This window comes from Protomyctophum bolini (assembly GCF_963924005.1).
Source record: "Protomyctophum bolini genome assembly, chromosome: 12".
In the NCBI taxonomy this organism is placed as follows: domain Eukaryota; kingdom Metazoa; phylum Chordata; class Actinopteri; order Myctophiformes; family Myctophidae; genus Protomyctophum; species Protomyctophum bolini.
This window is the reverse complement of record NC_137873.1, coordinates 28,442,011-28,461,983: the sequence shown is the minus strand read 5'-3', so window position 1 is coordinate 28,461,983 and position 19,973 is coordinate 28,442,011. Positions and strand designations below refer to the sequence as shown.

The 19,973-nt window shown below is 43.2% G+C and overlaps 1 protein-coding gene across 1 annotated transcript in view; it reads right to left on the bottom strand.

Annotated features, from left to right (window-relative positions):
- Nucleotides 1-344: 344 nt before the first annotated feature.
- Nucleotides 345-19,973, bottom strand: part of LOC308326194 (cadherin-18-like) — a 133,581-nt gene continuing 113,952 nt past the window's right edge. The window contains exons 10-11 of the mRNA XM_080779002.1: nucleotides 2,927-3,196; nucleotides 345-1,344 (exon numbers count right to left, since the gene is read on the bottom strand). Of these exons, the coding sequence (XP_080635128.1) occupies nucleotides 698-1,344; nucleotides 2,927-3,196 (917 nt within the window). The 3' untranslated portion in view covers nucleotides 345-697. The remainder of the gene's footprint in view (nucleotides 1,345-2,926; nucleotides 3,197-19,973) is intronic.

Genomic DNA, 19,973 nt, shown 5'->3' with positions numbered 1-19,973 from the left:
CAACGCACTTTGCAGCTGAGACCTGAGGCCAGCTGTTTTCTCAGTGGTTCATTCTAAAAAAGAAAAAACAAAAAAAAATGTCCAAATTTCCATTTGCAGAAGATAAATTGATGACGATCTGAACTTTGTGGCACAAGCTTTTGCACCTCCCAAACTGCTGTCCCAGTGTGTCCTGCAAAGCTCGCAGGTTAAGCTGGACAATGGCACCGTGACGTCACATTTCTAGCAGAACTTCAATTATAAAAGTGAGTAATGTCGCGAGTGGATTAGTGGAATACATTTGGATGTGACCAGCTCAAACATTTCAATTGAAACATCAAACAAGTACACAGTAAAATGCTCAGTGTTCATTTAACTCCAAAGAGTGTACAAATGGAACCAAATGGACCCAAAGGGGAATCATGAGAAACCAAAAGTTCCAAAGTTTTGGTCACCGCACATTTTGTCCCACATTTTTGCAACAGCATATATCCAGAAAACACCTTGGTTGTTCCTTGGTTGTTCTCCAAAATGGTCGTTGAACCAGTATGCGTTTGTCCTATTTCACAATAATGGCTTTTCTCATTCTCTGACTTCACTTTATGCCCCAGCTGACATCCATGGTGAGCATCCAAGTGACAAGCAATACGATCAGTTTCGGGGACTCAATGGCACAAACAATCAATTTACTCAACCCGGCTTAGTGGTGGAAGCCTACTTAGGACTCAGGGTTGGTTGGTAGAGTGAGACACTCTCCATAAAGTCGTTCCAGAGTTTGGCTCTCCAGTTCCCAGTCTTGGACGGGGTCGGTCAGTCCCAGAGAGCTGACCGACCCGGCTAAGGAGCCCCGGCCTTCATAGGCGTAAGTCTGCAGCGAATCGTACGGTGGACCCCGCGTGTCCGTGTCCGCCTCCGCCACCTTCCTCCGAATCACCCGCTGAATGACCTCCTGGCTGTCTGGCGCCAGACAGGGCGCAGACTGACTGACGTCTCGGGGAACACAGCCGATCATGAGCCACGCGGGCTCCAGCTCTGGGCTGTACTCCCCGTAGTCCTCCTTTCCTCTCTTCTTCTTCTTCCTCACCACCACCATGTCCCCCCCATCCTCCTCCTCCTCCTCCTCCAGCTCGTTGTCCTGTCTACACTGGCGCTGCCGCGGGCGGCCGTGGTAGGTGTGAAACTTCCGCGTCCGCTCGGACGCCGCCGGGTTCCGCAGCGCGGCGATGTCGAAAGCCTCCGTGTCCTCCTCGCCGCCTCCCTCGTCGTCGTAGGTCACCACGTTCTCCCTGACGTCCTCCTCGGACAGGATCAGCGGCTCCTTACTGGTCTTCTTGCTGCGGAGCTGAGCGAATAGCATCACTATGGCTGAAGAGAGGGACAGCAGAGAGGAACGAGGGGGGGGGGGGGGGGGGGGTCAGAGAGGAGGATAGAGGGACAAGGAAGGAAACAATAGTCAGAACAATACAGTGAGTGGTATAGAGTGGAGTAAGAAGTTATGAGAGAGGGAACAATGTGAATGAGATATGCAGATAGGACGAAGATAGAAGAAACGCAGAGATCGATACTTTGCTTTCATCAGTGAAATAAGACTGATTGTTTGCGTTATGATTAATTGTGATAGGAAGTGAGCAATTATTGAACAATACCGTAGCTGAACTGACACAGCACATTACGTCTCTTCATTTCATACATGAGTGCCCTCTATCTCACTGAGCAGTTGAGACGAATGACAGTCTAAGTCCATAATTTATTCTGACCCCTCCCCGACCCCTTAGTGTGGACTGTTATTCGTCTCAACTGCTCGCAATCATATGTTCCTCAGAGACTATTAATGTAAAAATACACATGTATATCACACACTAGTTTTATTTATTATTTACAGATGTGTCATAAGGCCATCCGTGCCACTGCACACTGCATTAACATTATATTAATGTAAAAACTTGGGGCGGCAGAGAGTGTGTTAGTCACATTCATGTTTCAATAACTGGATAAAACTAGTATGACTGAGTTAAATATTTCACTAGCATTTATCTGTTGATTTGATAGGCTAGTTATTGTTTTATTCCTAAACCTCACCTCTGTACCATGTGTGTATTTCTATACCAAGGATACATCAACGAGGTAGGCAGACGAGGGAAATATTCTATGGAGCCAATATAACATTCTATAATTGAGTTTTCAATGACTACAGCCAACATGAATTCACTTCCCATCACCATTAGCATCATCACCATAACTACAGTATCATACAATGGTCATGGAAATGCCATTACATTGAAATGATCAAAAGGGTTTTGACCGGCAAGATGTGCTGTGCATGTAAAGCCAACTTGCACAGGGAACATTCTTCGTTTTACTTTTTATCTATAGTTTATATTTTGTAATACAACTACAATATACATTAATAACAGGAGAGTTTATCTGATAATCTAGAGTGGAGATGATTTCTTCATTCTTTCTGACCCTCAATCCGTTTCTAACTTGCTTTGTATTCACCTCTCTCCTCCCACAGACCACTACGCACACCTTTATTACTCACATTCACTTCATATACCCCTGTCAAGGCAACACAGAGAGATGAAGGGAAATAAATAATATCAAAAGTATCCTTTGCGCAAGGGAGCGGTAGAGTTGTCAGAAAGTTTTTGCTGTTGTTTTTTTCCCTTGCTAAACGCTTGACAGCATCATACACAAAGCATCCATGAATTAATCAGTACAAGCGTGAAGATGAATATCCTTCGGGACAATAAAGATTATTATTAATATTGCCTCGTTTACAGTACAAGCGTCTAGTTGACGCTTTTTTTTCATCTATGTGTCCTTGCAAGACAAGGATGGGGACTGGGGACAATTGGTCCTTGTGTACAGGGACATAGCAATTGGAAAAACCAGGTCGTCATACTACAGTATGAGTATATAGTGGTATATCTCTAGCTGTACTTACCCAGCAGTATGATGATACACAGCAGAATGGCTACAAAGGCCCCTGTGCTGAGGCCTGCTGACGACAGGAAGGCCTGGGCGCGGCACACGTTGCCGCCACTGCGCCCCCTGCCGTTCCGTTCACACACACACACCCGCAGCGTGAGCGTGGCCGTGCTGCTGAGCGGGGGCTCGCCACCGTCGCCCACGACCACCGGCAGCTGGAAGACCTCGCGGTCCCCGTCCTGACTGAACACTCCTCGGCGATGGGACAGGATGCTGGCTGTGTTATCTAGAGGACAAAATGAATTGTACTGTGATGTGATTTTACAGTATGGACACGGCCATATATATAAAGAGGGTGCAAGCGATAAGTAAATATCCGCAATCATTGCTATAGACTAGTGGTTGTTCAACGACAGGGGTCGGTTTCTCCAAAATTAGAAGGGAACACATTGCCAGTTTTGGGATACCATCTCTATCCGTCGGACCCTAGAGTCTATGCTGTTCCTTACCCCCAACTGCAAATTGGCCAAAGAGTGGCGCTAGGGGTAAGTCATGGGATCATTACAATCAGTAGGGGTAAGCCTGAAATCTTTCTGATAGATATGCAATATCATCTGTTAAAAAGTTGATATTCTGGGCTGAGGGTGGTGCTAGAAGAAAGGCCATGGGTCACTCAAATAGTTTGGGTTTCTGCATGTACTTCATGGCAACGTGCCCATTAGATGTTGAAATAACCATAACTTGTGTGCAAGTAGAAGGTTTGGCCTAAGGGTGGCGCTATAGGGGAGAGATGTATGCTGTCCTCACATCCGTTCCCATACTGCCTGTTCCATCACTCCCTTCACACATCACCTCTGCTCTCGTCTCATGCTGCTCCCTCTATTAGCGAAGGGACTGTTAACACATATCATGGCCCACTTGAAGCTTTATTAGCATAGCCCTCAGAAACATCACCAGCACCACTTCTGCAGTGGAGATCTTCCTGCCAACACAGGCGCCCACAGCTAATAACGGCTATTGTGTCTGTCTGTCTGTCTGTCTGTCTGTCTGTGCGTGCGTGCGTGCGTGCGTGCGTGCGTGCGTGCGTGCATGCATGCATGCATGCGTGCGTGCGAGAGAGAGTAGAGAGCAGTATTATTTGGTGTGTGGGTGTAAGGGTGTGTGCAACATGTGCATGGGTGCGGGTGGGTGCAGCAGCATGCAAATGTGTGCGCGAGAGGGCCAGAGGAGGAGAGACGAGACGCACTGTAGAATGGAGAGACTAGCTATAGAAAGTGCCACCGACGGACAGACAGGCAGGCAGGCAGGCAGAATGGCAGACAGACCGAATGACAGATGGCGTGCAGGGTTTTGAGCCAGCTATCAGTATGCACAACCACAGCCTACATCTTCAGAGTGCACATTCCACTTGGCCTGAGGAGCTCGCAGCCATGAGGAAGCACATCAACTGAGACGCTAGCAGACAGTCATGTGCATGCGTATAGATAGGCTACATGTGTTCACAAATGGTTTGTTTGTTGTTTGTTTGAGTGTGTGTGTGTGCGTGTGCGTGTGTGTGCGTGCTCATATTTATTTGCACACATAGTTAATTGCGTGTGAGTGTGCAAGTGCTTGCAGGTGTATGCGTGACTGTGCGTGGGTGTGTGTATTTTATCAATGTATTCTGGCACTGCCTGGGGGACTCGGCACAGAGGATATATTAATTTACATACAGCTCTTATTGACATGCACACAACCCCCTCAGGCATTTCAGTGCACGTACACACGCACACACACACACACACACACACACACACACACACACACACACACTACAACTCTAGATTCATTACTCTTCTCGCCCACAGAAGGAGGTAAGCAGGTAAACAAAGCTTTAACTCCAGCAAAGACACCTTTTCTTTTGTCTCCGTATACGTGCAGTCGTGCACGGCTTTCTTCCTCACTCTGTTAATTTATGTATCTTTCTGGCACATTTTGCTCAGTGCCTCAGTACTGTTATACCCTCTCCTCCACACTTAATTGTGAATTTCCTGTTTGCATCTGAGGAATATATGCTGCAAACGTTGCATCCACCGCCGGTGAAAGGTGATGTCTACAGGTGTTGATTAAAGCATGATGCAACGTTGTGTAACTGACGGCGCAGACGGTGAAAGATTCTCTGTTGGGCAGTTTAACATTGTCCCTGATAGGGTGTAGTGAGGTCCCCACTCCCCGTGTTGGCATAATGAAATGACATAGCATTCCATGTCACATAGCAGTGACATGGAACTGTACCACTGCCCTTATGCATAGCAGTGACATGGAACTGTACCACTGCCCTTATGCATAGCAGTGACATGGAACTGTACCACTGCCCTTATGCATAACAGTGACATGGAACTGTACCACTGCCCTTATGCATAGCAGTGACATGGAACTGTACCACTGCCCTTATGCATAACAGTGACATGGAACTGTACCACTGCCCTTATGCATAGCAGTGACATGGAACTGTACCACTGCCCTTATGCATAACAGTGACATGGAACTGTACCACTGCCCTTATGCATAGCAGTGACATGGAACTGTACCACTGCCCTTATGCATAGCAGTGACATGGAACTGTACCACTGCCCTTATGCATAACAGTGACATGGAACTGTACCACTGCCCTTATGCATAACAGTGACATGGAACTGTACCACTGCCCTTATGCATAACAGTGACATGGAACTGTACCACTGCCCTTATGCATAACAGTGACATGGAACTGTACCACTGCCCTTATGCATAGCAGTGACATGGAACTGTACCACTGCCCTTATGCATAGCAATGACATTATGTCTTGCCATCAGAAGCGGGGGTTCTCATATAAGCTTGTGAATTCATTGATTCTAAAACGTTTTCATGTCAAGGACCCCCAAATTAATATGCAGGCTATTTGGCCACGAACGTCGGACATCTGAAAAATGTTGTGCCGGGGACACCCATGTAATATTTCTGTTTCCAAACTATTTTTGCAGATCTACAAGCTCACAATGCATTGTGAGCTTGAAGAACGGCTATTTTCAAATAGCTTATGTATAGGGTTAAAGTTGTTAATCCTATTTTCATGCGATATTAATACATTTTATTGGGTAGCCCCTGGAACCACCTCAAGGACCCCACTTTGAGAACCACTGTGCTAATTTATATAAAGAAACTCAAATTTAGACAGACTGTCAATCTACAGTATGAAAATGTATATAGGCCAACCTATAGGTGTATTTGCTGCTGCTGAGTGTATGTGTGAGTGTGTGCATTATTTTCTATGGTGATGTAGAGCATGCATGGGCAACTGACAGCCACATGCGGCCCCGGCCATCACTTAATGCAGCCCGCAGGTTAATATCAGCATACTGATATATTATTGATTTCAGCTGTTACAATTCCAAACATGACCTGCGTTTAATTACTTCAGTCTACATTAGTAGCTTAATGACTAGTATTAAAATGTTATGTTGAAATTAAATAAAATGTTACTTTTCAGGATTCCAATTCAAAAATAGGCAAAAATAAATTCAAGATTTTAATTCAAATATAGCAAAAATAGCTGATCTACAAGCTCAAAACGTGTCGCACTAGGACACATTTTGAGCTTGTAGGTCGGCAATTTTTTGCTACGACAGTAATATGCAATGTGGCCCTCTGGAGTGAGTGTGGAAAAAATATAGTGGCCTTCTGGAGTGAGTGTGGAAATATAGTGGCCCTCTGGAGTGAGTGTGGAAATATAGTGGCCCTCTGGAGTGAGTGTGGAACTATAGTGGCCCTCTCCATCGTTAAAGTTGCCCAGCCCCATTATGCAGAGTGATTCAGGGGCATTCACCATTACAGTGCAGCAGTTACTAATTGATATAGAAAAGAAAAGGCACTCTTTAAGCATCTGCATGTAAGCAGGTTTTGAAAGTCTCCATTATATTCCCTTGCCTAGGAAGAGAGAGAGAGAGATGAGGTGGGAAGTAGAGAAATGAAGGGCATGGTTGTAAGCACAGGACACACACACACACACACACACACACACACACACACACACACACACACACACACACACACACACACACACACACACACACACACACACACACACACACACACACACACACACACACACACACACACACACACACACACACACACACACACACACACACACACACACACACACACACACACACACACACACACACACACACACACACACTTCCCAGCCTTCATGCAGGAAATTGGAAGGATGGAGAGCTCAAGGAGGGGAGAAAAGGGAGGAATAGCGCGACAGAGTGCGAAAAATGGCTTCTGAAAAGGAGTTAGAGAGATGGAGAAAGGACCATAATAGCTCTGTCTATCTCTTTGGTATATATACACTGTACTGTACGCCCGTGTCCGCCCACTGCGATGTTGCGCTGTGTTGGTCTAATGAGTAAAAAAGAATCAGAATACCATCTCAGAACACAGGAGGACAGGAGGACTGTAGGGCCGGTGTGTGTGAGAGAGAGAGAGAGAGAGAGAGAGAGAGAGGGGGGGGGGGGGGTTCAAATAAATGGGGGGAGGCATGTCTAGCTCAACATAAACAAGACTAATGATTTTTCTGCAAAGGAGGATTAGGAAGAAGTTAAAGAACACAGAGAGGGAACGGGTGAAGATAGAGAGAGAGGGGGGGGGGAGGAGGAATGGGAGAGTGACAGTGGTTAGAAACCACCCAAATGACTCTCCTGCAAAGAGAAACAGAGGCAAAGGCCTGGAGCAGGGCAACAGTAGCCTCGGAAACCCAGACGTTTTTATTTAGGGCAACAGTGACGAGACAAGAGAAGAGAAGTGGCGCTCCGGGCTTTGTTAGAAGCAGAGATAAAGTGCATTGGAGAGAGAGAGAGAGAGAGAGAGAGAGAGGAACATGGAAGGACAGACTGATATGGTGGTCTCCTGTAACGACTCCGCACAGGACTGTCTGTGTACGTGTCTGTCTGTGGCGAGGTTGAGAGCGGGGTGAAGGGGGAGAGAGAGAGAGAGAGAGAGAGAGAGAGAGAGAGAGAGAGAGAGAGAGAGAGAGAGAGAGAAAGAGAGAGAGAGAGAGAGAGAGAGAGCACAAAACAAGTTTGTTGGCAGAAATGCAGGGAGGATATTGTTGGGATAGAGAGAGAGTGGGATAAAGGAGAAGGGGGATGGGAGAAAAGGGTCAAACCAGAGAAGAAAATAGGGAATGGGACCAACGTAGAGGGAGCGAGGGAGAAGAGAACTCAAAGAGAAGGAGTGGAGTGGATAGAGCAGGCATTGGAGTCGAGCAGATATATTCTCTTGAAGACGACATCACATTTTTTTAGGGAACTTCTGAAATGCTGGAAAACAAAACAAAAGGTGAATGGAGTGCATGTCCCAATCTGCTGGGCTGGCGCGAACTGCCTGATGGTAGAACAGAGCTCACAGAACTATAACTGCCTGAAGATAGAACAGAGCTCACAGAACTGAAGCTCACAGAACTATAACTGCCTGATGGTAGAACAGAGCTCACAGAACTATAACTGCCTGATGGTAGAACAGAGCTCACAGAACTATAACTGCCTGATGGTAGAACAGAGCTCACAGAACTATAACTGCCTGATGGTAGAACAGAGCTCACAGAACTATAACTGCCTGATGGTAGAACAGAGCTCACAGAACTATAACTGCCTGATGGTAGAACAGAGCTCACAGAACTATAATTGGATAGAAGTGACATGTCTTCATCTTGAGAGAATAAGGTATTTCCTGAGAAACAGGGAGAGATAGTTTGATAAGGTTTGGCTGCCCCTTGTCCATTACCTGAGTATGGTTGACTGTACGCCATTTTCTTTTCAGATGTTTTCCATGAGCTTTCTATCATCTTATTATATAGTATGCAGTGTCACTGAGCAGTATGGGTGGGAGGGTTAAGGGATTTCTTTCTCTTTTTTTGTCTTGTTTATTTTTTCTTTCATTTTGTTTAATTAAAAAAAGAAAAAAAGTATTTCATATCATGTTTGTAACAATAATCTGTTTAATAAAAACATATTTGACAAAAAAAGAAGTGACATGTCTACTCATATCAACATTGCATGGGCATGCAGGGTGGCATGCAGTTACTTTTTTATTTCTAAATCTGACCAATGACGGGTGGCATACGCCCTTCATCCATCCGTCCATTAGTACTTTTGTGTCATCTCCCTATATACGGCCTTTGTTTGGGATCCAATTTGAAATAAGATCCGTACAACTATTCACTACCAAGACAGCTTTTAACACATTTCAGCATGCCGTGCCCAAGGTTGTTCCTATATAAAAACATTATCCGCTCCCTGCTGCCTTCATTTGGTTCAGCTCTGATTTCAATGGAGCTTCAGAAGCATGTCAAGCATTCCACGGTAAAGAGTATCAGGTCAAGGTTATTGCAGCCATAGTTGACGGTGCTCTTGTTACGTGTACTGCTGGGCGAGCATCTATTATTTCCAGAGGTGAGGATATGAGACTTGCCTTCTTATATTGTCTTATGAAAGTTCTGCAGGAAAGAACTAAAACACACCTCTCCAATGTTGTTCATAGCTGCTTGTTATTGCCACAAAATGTTATAATATCAGTAAGGTTTAGCTATACGTTCTGCAAGCATCAACGGTTTTCATTAAGGTTGAAAATAAAACTCAACCTATAATGACCACTCACTGTCTTTTAACTGATTTTGGAAACTGGAGTAGATCATCATAAATTCATATGATTTGTCTTGTGACTTCACTGACTTGATTGATTTTCACCACTGTGACTTAATTGGGTCTTGCTTGAGACTTACTTGCACATGTGTGACTTACTCACACCTCTGCTCAAAAAAGCAAGCTTTGGAATAAAATAGACCTTGGAAAAGGTGCCAACGTTATGCTAAATATATGTTGATTGTATTTAGTTACTCAGTGATTACAGTATAGCTGTTTATATTGTCACAAACACACATACAAGGTTCCAAGGTTTGTGTCAAACAGTCAGAGAAGTTGAGGCGCTGCCTTCAGAGAAGTTGGAATTGATTAAGCGGAAAACGTCATGCTGAGTTGATAATGAGTGTATAATAACGATAATGTTAGTGTTACGCCTCCTAACCTTTTCCCACTTAATTTAGTTACATAGTTCATATTGTGTTATTTCATTTGCATAATGGTTAAAAGCTGTTAATGGGGCATGCAAACCTCACACCTTTGGTATGCAAATTCAGGGGGTGCGCCATTTTGAATGTGATAAATCACTATACCTGGCCAACAGAGAGGCATATATATAGCAGAACAACAGTGTATTTTATTCGAAAACGAGGCACATTTAAATGTTACTGTACATAAAAAGGAACACGCCCTAATATATATTATATAAAACTAGTCGCTACAGCTAGAGCATAACCTCATTGTTATTACTTGCGCAAACAGAGCGCGCAAGTAATAATTTCGCCCAGTCTCTTCACCGTGACAGCCGTCGCGCCATTTGATGTGTATGCAAAAAAAACAGCAAATCTGTGCCTGGTTTGCTGGGACCAGATTACACAAATGACCATATGTCTTACGTCATCAATTAGAGCTAGTCATACGTATACTATATACATAATCAGTAAAAAATAAAATAGCAAATTGTGCCTGATCTGCTGGGACCAGAGTACGTGGTGTGTATATGTATGACTAGCTCTCAATGATGACGTAAGAAATATGGTCATTTGTGTAATCTGGTCCCAGCAAACCAGGCACAGATTTTCTGTTTTTCTTGCATACGCGTCAAATGGCGCGACGGCTGTCACGTTTTGGCGCAAAGTAACCACAGTATACCGCTAATCAACTTACAACTACATACTCTATATAGTATATGTATATGTATACGTATGTCTTACGTCATCATTTAGAGCTAGTCATACGTATAAAAAAATAAAATAGCAAATTGTGCCTGATCTGCTGGGACCAGAGTACGTGGTGTGTATATGTATGACTAGCTCTCAATGATGACGTAAGAAATATGGTCATTTGTGTAATCTGGTCCCAGCAAACCAGGCACAGATTTGCTGTTTTTCTTGCATACGCATCAAATGGCGCGACGGCTGTCACGTTTTGGCACAAAGTAACCACAGTATACCGCTAATCAACTTACAACTACATACTCTATATGTATATGTATAAGTATGTCTTACGTCATCATTTAGAGCAGTGGTAACCAACCTTTTCAAGCCCAAGAGCCCATTTTATTCCCAATTGTAAGCCCAGATCTACCACTAAAACATGTTAGAAAAAACACTTGTTTTTTTGCTATTTCTGACAGGCTCAATGCATGTACATACACACATCCACACAAAGACTAAAGCTTAAATTAGAATAAATACTTATAGTAAGTTATATTATCAATGTCAAATAATATTAAGACAAATGTATTAGAAATAAATTAGGAAAAAAATACAAATAAACTTCTTTGTTGAGTTTTTTTTAAATAAAACAAAATGCTTTTACAGCACAATATTTTGTTTCTCATTTCAATGAATATTCACATTGGCAGATGTTCAAATGACATAGGCATAACATGACCATATATATATTTGCACAGATATGGTGACATACTCTCAGGGTCAGCCCACCTTTAATGAGACTGCTGTGACTCAGTGACTGCACTTTATCTGCAAGCGTTTTGAAATCTGGTTCATATTTAGTGATTGCCAGTCTGAGGGTGTCATTAAGATGCGAGTCAGTCATACGAGTTCTTCATGATAGCGTCCCAGACCCAGACACGTTGAATACTAAACTTATTTGTGAAGTTCGAACGCCAACTTTTAACCAAACGTGGGAGAAACACTGCACGGCTGCACGCACAAATAAAGAGTGCACTCGCGCGCACATGACGGATTATTATCGATCAAAACAATCCTTAGCGTCGCTTACAAAAGCATGTGTTGCACACGGTTGCACAGCATGAATGATAAGTAATCACCGACCTGGCTGGATAATTATCAGTGGTCCATATCCATTGTGTGACCTGCTTAACGAGCAACGGCAGCCGAGTAAGCCGTATCATTCATGCTGTGCAACACATGTTTTTGTAAGCGACGCTAAGGATTGTTTTGATCGATAATAATCTGTGTGCGTGCGTGAGTGCACTCTTTATTTGTGCGTGCAGCCGTGCACAGTGTTTCTCCCACGTTTGGTTAAAAGTTGGCGTTCGAACTTTACAAATAAGTTTAGTATTCAACGTGTCGGGGACGCTATCATACTGCGTTCACTCTGACGCTGTGTGCTCACTGCCTGCGACTGCGAGGGAACAACAAACACACAGGACACAGCAGCACATGAGCACATAGTGCTAAAAGGGGGAGGGCCGAGGGCGGTGCGGTGGAAGCAAGGGGAACAGATCTTCAAGCTAAAATGCATCGAGCCTCTACACGTTGTTAGCTTGTAGATCTGCTCTTTTTTGCGTACGACATTCTGCTGTGTATTGGCAGTGATGGCTGGCTGCCCGTCACTTCGCGATCGACGTGAAAGGTTCCCGCGAGGTACCGGTAGCTCGCGAACCCCAGGTTGGTTACCCCTGATTTAGAGCTAGTCATAGTATACTATATACATAATCAGTAAAAATAAAATAGCAAATTGTGCCTGATCTGCTGGGACCAGAGTATGTGGTGTGTATATGTATGACTAGCTCTCAATGATGACGTTTGAAATATGGTCATTTGCGTAATCTGATCCCAGCAAACCAGGCACAGATTTGCTGTTTTTCTTGCATACGCATCAAATGGCTGTCACGTTTTGACAAATAATTAGAAAGAAGAAACGACTTTGTAATTATTTGTTTGGTCCAAAATATTGTGTGGGGTCCGCGTCGGTCGGAGATATTCAATAATTAAATGACTGCGTGGTTGTTTGACACTGACAGACAGATGGAGCAGCAGGTAGGAAACAGGTCGCTACTGCCTTATCGGCCCGTAACACGAACGTACAGTATAACGGTGTGTGTGAGATATGAGAGAGAGAGAATAGTTATATACCATAATATAGCGAGAGAGAGAGGAGGGGAGAGAGAGAGAGAGACAGAGAGAGATATATAGTATTACTCAAAGTGTTAATGTAACACAGCTCTGTTTATTTTATTGTTTTATCTTGATTGTTTTGTTCCACTTTCGCTTTGGCAATGTAAACGTATGTTTTCTCATGCCAATAAAGCTCCTTTGAATTGAATTGAAATTGAGAGAGAGAGAGAGAGAGAGAGAGAGAGAGAGAGAAAGTCACACTCAGAGGAGGCGGCCAGTGAGAGGAATACGGTGAAATGTTACGTTAGTCCATTATCTATTTAATCCCCTTTATTCTGACCTTGTTTATGGTGAGAAGCCTACTTCTCCTACTGCCTGTATTTCACACAAGTAGCCTACTCAAGTATAGGCTTAATAAATCCCATTTTGACAAACTGAAAGAGCTCTACAGTAGCTACTGTGTACTATAAACACTCAAACACCAACTTTATACACTTGATGCAGATCTAATATGTAGGCCATCACATCCAAGATGGCGCCAGTAGGTAGGCAGGCAGGCCTACCGTGACGTCAGCCTTGCATTCCCTATTGCATATTATTAATATTTACAGTTTAAAAAGACTTGATTGAGTTAAAAATAATTGATTTAATCCACAGTCTATATTGATTTCATTTGAATTGCAAGTTCTATTCTAACAAAGCGTTTACTAAAACTGCATGTCCCGTGATGCTTTGAGACGAACGCCGGATGTCCGGGAAAAAAAGGCCGGGTTTTCTTTTTTTGTGTTTTCAGTGGAGATTGAGCAATAATAGCAGCCATTAGCCGAGAGAAAACTCGTATGCCAAGTGATACCAAAGATTCATTTTATGCACTATTCCTGTACTCCTTTTTTTCTTATATAAAAGCGAAACCTTTTTCACATATCCCAACGTCCTGTTCAGTCTTTTTGAACGTAGATAATCTACATATTGTACAACACAGTGGGTAGCAGCTTGTTTTAGTTCCTGTTCTCCAGCCTTCTTCCTCAACAGTGTGGTTTAACCGTCACTGTAGTCTATACTGTAGTGAATGTTTGAGTCACTTCCCCTGGGCCAGAGTCAGGTGGTGCAGCAGCACAGCCAGCATAAATGGGGAGAGGAGGGGATGGCGCTGGGGCAGAAAGGAAGGACACAGATGACAGAAATGAAAAAGCAAGGTGCGGCGGGAAGAGAGAGAGAGAGGAAGCCTGCTGGGAACAGAGGGAGAGAGAGAGAAAACAAGCAAAAGCCATTATGCTGTGTTAATATCTCCCCCAACCCCCACCCACCCCCACCTCAAGAAACACAGGAGAGGACTGTGAAAAAGGAGGGACGGAAATCGGAGGGGGGGGAGTGAGGATGAGCGTCTGTAAACACAGGCTTAATGACACACTGTTGTCACAGAGGTGTACCTCACTGCGATCTGCCTAGGGGGATTTCAGGCTTGGCAGGGAGAGGACAGCAGAGGAGAGGGGAGGGGAGGAGGAGGAGGAGAGCGGAGAGGTGGAGGGGAAGCGTCAGGGAAATAGAAAGGAAGGGAAAGAAGGTGAGATGAAAGAGAAGATATAGCAAGGAGGTGAGGTAGATGGGCCACTAAAATGCCTTGTCATTTTGTCCGATTTTGAATGTAACCAATGAAAAAATAAGAAAGGAAAACCAAAACATTGCGAACGGGAAGCCAACGAGCCAACGAACCACCACAGCCTACAAAGTTTATGCTAAAAGTATAACACAAAAAGCCCCAGGACCTTAATAATAATACTGACGATATACAATAATCAACTCAGTGTGTCTCAAACAATAGGAACAAGGAGGACAGAAGAGGATGGAGACAGAAGATAATGAGTCAATTGATAGGGGAGAGGAGAAGGCAACTAGGAGAAATGACAGGTAGAGGTAGAAGAGTGAGGAACATACACGATGAGAAAGAAAGTTAGATGAAGGGAATAATAGGGAATGATGGGACACAGTGGCACTGGCCAGTGAATGGTTGTGACAGTGCATCTAGCCTACAGGTGTCATCCACTGTGTCAAGATGGAAGACACCTTGTTTGGCGATATGAAAGTTTAGTGTTTGAACTATAAATTCATGTGTAGCCTACTGTACACATTTTCGTCTGGGTACATGTAGTGCTTCGTCAGATGTATGAACTACAGCTACACCTCTTTTTCATAATAACGTGATAATGTGATCAGTGAGGAACTGTGTGCATGTTCTTTACCCCTAAACGGTAAGATAAAGTCCCACAATTAACCTGTTAATAGGTTTGGAGTAATGCACCGTGGAAGAAATACAGACTTCAAAACAGAGGCCAACAAGCGGATTAGTACTGCCTACAAGGCAAGTGTCACAGCCGCTGGAGGCAAGAGGTTGCGTTATCCCTTTAGCTTTAATGTCTTACTGTACCATGTGCTGTTTATATTGCTGACAATCAATCAATCAACCGTGGGCTCTCAGACAAACTTGAACGTTTATGCATCATTTATATTTTCCAACGCATGCTAAAAATAGCAGTTCTACAAGCTCACAACTGCAACAAACTATAAACCAGGTTTCAGACAACTGGGAGCTGAAATAATCATGTTATTTCTTGTTCTTTTTCTTATGTAAAACATATTCATTAATAATGTTTTGTGCCAACAGAGAAAAAGTACATTTTAACCTGATGTCTGATGATGAATCATTTGCTGTTTTAACCATTTAATTTTGCAACTGTATTTTAACTGCCTGTTTTACCAGAATGCCAAAGACTATACATTTTTCTACAATTTCTTTTAAATATAACGGTGCTCTCTGTAACTGCAAATTACAAAATAACAATGGGAGCCAGAGTGTACTAGGCTGGTAAACTACCGGTATGTCTTCTGCAGAATACATTTCTTCTAAATGCCTGTTTGTTTTCATGTTTTAAATGCCTGTTTATATTGTATTGTTTTTTTACTCTGAACCAGTACAGCACTTTGGTTGACCTGGTCATGTACAATGTGCTATATAAATAAAGTTGAGTCGAGTTGAGAATACGGGGATGGTTTACCAGGCTAAGAGTGTACGGTACGGCTCTACCTTTTATTCTTTGATCTCAGTTCACTTAGGGGCCAGCGGCACTTACCAAGACACACCATGTGCACTGCTACTCTTTGATCTTTGAAATATAATGGATAATAAAGTATTCTTATCAGATCTCACCATTCACCACCATTCATCACCATTTTAAAACATGAATGTTGCTATGGGATTAATTTTATTGGACTCAAAAGACAGAAAAAACTTTTCTTGACCTCGGGCACCGCAAAACACATTTATTATCAGTCTGTAAACATTAATATATATCTATATTTAACATATATTCGCAATTTAAAATAAATGAATAGACAAAATATATACAGCATGCAAGATCGAAATGCATTGAGCGCTTGTATATCTGATATCTTTCTGGGAACCGCTGTAGAATCCTGAGACATCTATTGTGAGCAGTAATGTTACTGTAGAGCCAGCCTATATTGGCATGCGTTAGCAGACAGCACTGATACAGCTGCCACTAATAGAGCAAAAATGGTAAGGGAATACCCATACCCACAACCTTTATTGGCACTTCATCATTGGTTTGTGTCCACTCTGGTCTATGTGGTTCTATAGATATTCCACTGTTACTTTCTTAGCTTACGCATGTTTCATGATAAATGTTTTTATGTGATGTATACCCATGCTTTTTTGTTCTTGCTTAATGTAAGTCGCTCTGGATTAAGAGCGTCTGCTAAATGCCTAAATTGTCTGCTAAATGCCTAAATTGTTCTCCAAATAAAGGGGACATGATATTCGTTTGCAGGCTGGATATGACTGTCATTAATCAAGTGTGCACGTTAGTGGCATATTGCTGACAAACCCGTCTCAGCATCACCACATCCACGGCCACACTCACACTGAATCTCAACACTGACGGGAGATTTCATTTGTGCTTGAATGGAACTTGTCGGCAGAGTCTGCCAGTTTACCACCCTCAAACTAGAGGCATGTAAGAATTGACTCCTGAGGGTCCTTTTTAGAGACTTAAATTAACACCCAATATGTTCTGTATCCTGTTAATTCCTGTAAGAATGAGCCGTCACATAATATTAAATATACCGCAACAAAAGCTGTAATACAGAGTGGAGCTGAATATGAATGACAAATCGGTAATGCACCTGCCCGCTGAATATTCAACACCCAACATGAACAAAGGCAAACAGCCCCCCCCCCCCCCCCCCCCCCACACACACACACACACCCCCACACTCCATTGACTTTGCATTTATTAGGTCCCAATTAGCTGGGTAAAAATGTGGTAAATCTCACTGGCAGTCTACTGCAGAACATGTCTGGGATTTGTTTTGGTTATTAGTATGCTGGAGCGTCCAGTGGTGTGTCATAACAAGGACACAATGCCCCCAGCCCCAATCCCCCCCACCCACACACACACACACACACACACACACACATACACACACACACACACACTCATTTGTACAACAAATGCACACGCACTACAGTATATGCGACAGATTTGAGTCCCTATACACATCGTCAACTGACACAATTTCTGCTCCCATGTAATAAAAAATGTTATGTCTTAACGTTTGAACACTTATTTATCCTGTCCTATGTCAACCCCCTCTGTTATGGAATCTTTCCTGCTCACCTAAACTAATGTGAAACCATGAGGTGTGAGCCTGACTCAACTTGTTATAATACACTGTTTCTGAAGGTCGGGTCCAGGGGATGCATTCATTTCATATTGGATGCATGTGTTTCATAACGGGTGCATGCTAGTGTAGAGAAGGTCCTTAACAACCATTATCAGCGCTCATACTATATTTATACTTTATTCATACACAATCATGTACTTTTTCATAGACATGGCCGGCAATCAAGGAAGGCGTTTCAGCATAAAGCCTTTACAGTTAGCAACACTGCTCAAACACTTTCCTTGATTGCTTTCCTCTTATGCCTATAAATAAATTACTGTGAGAACCTTTATTAGTCCTGATATTCCAACGTGCAAGCACACACACGCACGCACACACACACAGATTTGAAACAAATGCTATTGAATTAATTTTCATGTTCAACTTAAGGTATTATCGTCCCCCATCGAGGAATGAATACGCTTTACACAATCGCATTATATGAAATATAGAGATGCAGAAAATGCATTAAAATGGGATATGGGAGAGCTGTTATTCAAGTATGGGCATGGGTTGGAGCATCTATCTAAAGCGTATGCAGGTTAATGGCACATATATATAATGCAGGACAAATTAGACTTCTAAATCAATGCAGATTGAGCCTGCGGTTGCCTGAACTTAAAAAGGATAAGCTCAGACTTTGTACAAAAGGTGGCTATAGGGTAATCTACTTTGTGATTTGCTTAGGGACTCATTTTATTTAGTGAAGGTGTTGGGGTGAGTGTTAATTATCTTCTTTTCCTCTTTTACAATACACTTGAGATGGTTTGTATTGCCCGTGCTCAATTTGGAAAAAACAAGAACGCAAAACAGAAGCAAGATAAAAAATAAGCTTGCTTTTTGAGCTTGCTTGGAGAAAAATACAAAAACTAGAAACTAAAATGTGTGCAGGATTACACTCAACAGACATTGATAAACATTGAAGATGATGGCAGCCTGGCAGGGGCTTAAAAAATCAATTGCAATGTATTTTCTATTCTAGAATGGATGTATTTCTAATGGTCAAAAAAGAGACCACAACAAAACCATGGTTTTGTGAAACCATATACTGTAGCAAACCTCTGTAAAACATGTCATATGATATCACACTTGGTCTGCCTGTGCAGATTTTAAAAGGAAATACGTGAAACTTTTTGTATTTGTCTCAACAAATACTGCAGTGTACACTATGTATGTTGATTTGAAACAATATTACACAAACATCCTGAGCATTAGAATTGTCACTCAAACACACAATTAGATTAGACGCACGCACGCACGCACACACGCACGCACGCACGCACGCACGCACGCACGCACGCACGCACGCACGCACGCACGCACGCACGCACGCACGCACGCACGCACACACACACACACACACACACACACACACACACACACACACACACACACACACACACACACACACACACACACACACACACACACACACACACACACACACACACACACACACACACACACACACACACACACACACACACACACACACACACACACACACACACACACAGTGTAAGTAGCCTATATTCCTCAAATGACATGGTTTCTTTGTAGCTTCCTAATGACGATTTGCAACACGCTTCGCATCCTGAAGTCACACGAGCCCTTTTGAAATGTTGTTTCAGTGCCAAAACAAAAAGCTACCCGCAATGTTGGTAGCAAGCCAAGCTCGCTGTCTTCCTTCCCCTCGTTGGAAGTGTAAAGAAAAGCCTGGAGGGTTTGGCTACCAGCAGACTAGCGTCCAGGCCCTCTGTGTCTGTGTCTCATTACTGAGACGCTTGTCATCCATTCTCAGTCCTCTACCTGGCTCAGGTCAACTGAGGCCCTACAGTATATGTGCAGACACCCGCTGCAATGTGGGCTAGTAGGAGCCAGGGAGAGAGAAGAGGGGAATAGAGAGGAGATGAGACCAGGGGGAGGATGAGAAAATGGAGGAACAGGGAGGAAAACGGAGGAGAGTAAAGGAGAAAAGATATACCAACATGATATCCATCCACTACTGTATGTACATATGTATCTGAAAAGAGAGTGGAGCAGAGAAAGAGAACAGAGGGAGAGATGGAGTAAAGATTTTGTTTTTACCTGGCAGCAGTAGTGGAAAGTAACTAAGTAGTACGCAAGTACTGTAAATAAGTCTACTTTTTAGGTACTTTTACTTGACTTGAGTATTTCAGCTTTAGTTACAAGTTACTTTGCAGACTTTTACTTGAGTAAAATAAAACCACTGCATGACAGCAAGAACAGAAAAACGGGTTCAGCTCGCATCCTCTCCATTTCCTCCTCAAACCTTCAAGCCCAAAATGAAAAGACAAGGAAAATCAT